This window comes from Myotis brandtii, unplaced genomic scaffold, assembly GCF_000412655.1.
Source record: "Myotis brandtii unplaced genomic scaffold, ASM41265v1 scaffold523, whole genome shotgun sequence".
NCBI lineage: Eukaryota > Metazoa > Chordata > Mammalia > Chiroptera > Vespertilionidae > Myotis > Myotis brandtii.
In genome coordinates, this window is record NW_005369902.1 from 2,714,674 (window position 1) to 2,718,503 (window position 3,830).

The 3,830-nt window shown below is 41.4% G+C and overlaps 1 protein-coding gene across 8 annotated transcripts in view; it reads right to left on the bottom strand.

Annotated features, from left to right (window-relative positions):
- The window catches only part of ZNF207 (zinc finger protein 207), a 20,956-nt gene that overhangs the window by 16,299 nt on the left and 827 nt on the right, over positions 1–3,830 (bottom strand). For 5 of the 8 annotated variants that reach the window (XM_014548844.1, XM_014548845.1, XM_014548847.1 and 2 more), the window contains exon 1: positions 1,748–1,930. In XM_014548844.1, coding sequence (XP_014404330.1) covers positions 1,748–1,915 — 168 coding nt within the window. In that variant the 5' untranslated portion in view covers positions 1,916–1,930. Of the gene's footprint in view, positions 1–1,747; positions 1,931–2,904; positions 3,032–3,830 lie in introns of those variants that run through there. The other 3 variants (XM_014548846.1, XM_014548848.1, XM_014548841.1) reach the window with 1 other exon arrangement.

Genomic DNA, 3,830 nt, shown 5'->3' on the forward strand with positions numbered 1-3,830 from the left:
TTTAAAAAGAGGGGGGAGGGGGGAGATGACACACATCAATGGGTGCACTCCTGCCGCAACCACTGGGGATTGAACCTGCAACCATGACCGGAAATTGAACCCTTGACCCTTTGGTCTGTGGGCCAATGCTCTAACCATTAGGCAAACCGGCCATGGCAAATGGAATTTTAGTTCTTTGAATAGCTACATAGGACTTAGTGACTGTCTAAGTATGTAGTAGGCTCTCAAATATTTCTGAATAGATGTTAAACTGTTGTAGTGATGTAACTAGGGCGAAGAGGAGCTATATAAACTTATTTTTTTTAAACTCGGGAGAGCAACATCCTATTTTATCTCCCTGCTTCCTACCAACAGTATTTTTCAATAAACAAAGATTTGCTCATCTCAGAACTTTCTAAGGTCCAATTAGGCAAAAATTCAGGCAGCTCTAAAACTGGCAAAAGTAGAACACATAATGGTACTCATGAGATCTTTAAAAATTACAAAGTTCTCCTTACCTACTAGTAAAAGGATTCAAGAAACCAAGAAACTATTAAATGAAATAATACCACTCCAAAGAGATGCGGGAATAAATTCTTGATATAAACCTGGCCCCAGGCAACAGATTATAACAAATCCTTCAATGGCAGTAATGGCAGCTAATTATGTACTAATTCTTATGGGATGAGAACTGGTGAGACTGCCCACAAATTTAAATCATTGATCCCTGCTTTTTTAACTCAAGTGCTGAGATATATCTTGTGATCTCAACCTGTCACCAATCTAACCTAGAATGAAAGATAATAATTTAAAAATATCCTATCATATATAATAATCATATATAATAATGAGCTAATATGCTAATTAGACTGAACAGCAGAATGACCATCCAGAAGGTTGTCTGGACAAAGCCAGGGCTGTGAGGGCTGAGCTCCTTGCACGAATTTTGTGCATCGGGCCTCTAGTCCTCCTATATAAATGGGCAATATGCAAATTGACCCCAATGGCAGAACTGGTCGCTATGATGCACACTGATGGGGGGGGGGGGGGGGGGAAAAAAAATCAATGCAGGAACTGCCCCCTGGTGGTGGTCAGTGCTCCACAGGGGGAGTGCCACTCAGCCAGAAGCTGGCTCATGGCTAGCCAACGCAGCAGTAGTGGCAGGAGCCTCTCCCACCTCCGCAGCAGTGCTAAAGATGTCTGACTAATGGCTTGCTCCCCATGGGGAGTGGGCCTAAGCTGGCAGGTGGACACCCGCAGAGGGCTCCTGGACTGAGAGAGGATGCAGGCCGGGCTGAGGGAAGCCACCCCCCACCCAGTGCATGAATTTTTGCACACCAGGCCTCTAGTATACCAATAAAACTCTAAACATAAAGAAATCGTTTCTCTTCTAAATGGCTAAAGAACAGGTGTGCTGCCCTAGCTGGTTTGGCTCAGTGGACAGTGTCAGTCCCGGGTGCAAATCCCAATCAGGGCACATGCCCGGGGTTGCAGGCTCAATCCCCAGTGTGGGGAGTGCAGGAGGCAGTCAATCAGTGATTCTCTCTCATCATTGATATTGATATTTCTATCTATCTCTCCCTTCCTCTCTGAAATCAATTAAAAAACAACACAGGTGTGTTTTCTTAAGCTGACTTGTCATTTAATATGATCTTTTGCAATAAACAACAAAAATATCCTACAACTGTCAAAGAAATAAACATTCATAATTTCCCAATGTTGTTTCCATACTACAAGTAAAAATTAAATACAGGAGTAAAATCCTTACCTGCATGCAATGTATAGCCAAGCCAGGTCCTGTGTACAACTTCTTATGACATATATGGCATTTAAAATGTTTTGCTTTTTGGTGCTGTATAAGGATCTTCTCATCATCAAAATCTCTATTACAATACCAGCACCATGGCTTCAGCTGCTTCTTCCTCTTGCGACCCATCACTGCACTCCACGGACGAAGTGAAAAGGGAGGAGAAAATAAGCAGGAAAATGGAGGCGAAACCGCTCAGTCTTCAGACCCAACCGCCACCACCTCGTCCCACAGGAAACTCCAAGTTCTGTGTCTTATTGTCTTGTTACATCTGTATTTATACCAGTTGATTTTAATCCTATCAATTTCTATTCCAAAGGTTAGGGCGTTTCTTATCTCCATTCCAGGGAGTAAAGATTATGTAGCTTAAGCGTGATTGTTCGTAGTTAAAGTGATTAACTACCCGCCTGGCACTTAGTTAAGGGGTTCCCCTGGTGGTCAGTGCGCTTCCACAGGGGGAGTGCCACTCAGCCAGAAGCTGGCTCATGGCTAGCCAACGCAGCAGTAGTGGCAGGAGCCTCTCCCACCTCCGCAGCAGTGCTAAAGATGTCTGACTAATGGCTTGCTCCCCATGGGGAGTGGGCCTAAGCTGGCAGGTGGACACCCGCAGAGGGCTCCTGGACTGAGAGAGGATGCAGGCCGGGCTGAGGGAAGCCACCCCCCACCCAGTGCATGAATTTTTGCACACCAGGCCTCTAGTATACCAATAAAACTCTAAACATAAAGAAATCGTTTCTCTTCTAAATGGCTAAAGAACAGGTGTGCTGCCCTAGCTGGTTTGGCTCAGTGGACAGTGTCAGTCCCGGGTGCAAATCCCAATCAGGGCACATGCCCGGGGTTGCAGGCTCAATCCCCAGTGTGGGGAGTGCAGGAGGCAGTCAATCAGTGATTCTCTCTCATCATTGATATTGATATTTCTATCTATCTCTCCCTTCCTCTCTGAAATCAATTAAAAAACAACACAGGTGTGTTTTCTTAAGCTGACTTGTCATTTAATATGATCTTTTGCAATAAACAACAAAAATATCCTACAACTGTCAAAGAAATAAACATTCATAATTTCCCAATGTTGTTTCCATACTACAAGTAAAAATTAAATACAGGAGTAAAATCCTTACCTGCATGCAATGTATAGCCAAGCCAGGTCCTGTGTACAACTTCTTATGACATATATGGCATTTAAAATGTTTTGCTTTTTGGTGCTGTATAAGGATCTTCTCATCATCAAAATCTCTATTACAATACCTGATCAAGACTGTTAAGGCACAAAAATAACACAATGACACTGCCGAGTAAAAAAAACCCTGCCCTATGATAAGCAAATAGCAATAACATTAAAATATAGAAATAGCTAAAAGCAAAAAGTCGCTTTACAGAAACTTTGTTTTTGATATTATACAATTAGGGATTAACTTGCCATGGGATTTCCTGGAAGCCCATACTCTCTTCATCACCCCTAAACACATTTCAACATAGTTTTTTAAAATTTTTGTGTTTAACAGATATTTATATGAAATTAACTCTTCTTTTGTTCACTATTTCAACATTTACAAATGCATAGTGTAGATTAGAGGGGTTCAATGTAAAAAAAAACACCCCAACTTCATCTCAAGACAGATTTAGAAATAGAATTCACTCATTAGATAATTACAAATAATCAAAAAATGAGGATTTACCTAATGTTGATAATTTGTTTCTTTTTAGAGTCTGAAAATAAGTTCATAGTGAATGACACAACTTAACCCATAAAGTTGTTTGCAATTCCCTATGAACTTATGTTGCCAAGGGACGTATTTAAACTCAATGAGTTACATCCATAAAGCAGAATTACCTCAATAGTAGTAAGATTTCCCTAAAAGGACATTACAAAATCCGTGACCGTTCAACTATTATATAAATGCAGTTCTGTAACAAACAGTTTTGAGGCATAAGAGGCCTTATTTTTTTTTTTGACCCTACAGAGCTAAATAGATACAAAAATCTCCACCCTGAAAGAGAACTCTTCTTGAAGACTAAAGGCGCCAGTTAGCGAGACGCGGAAGCT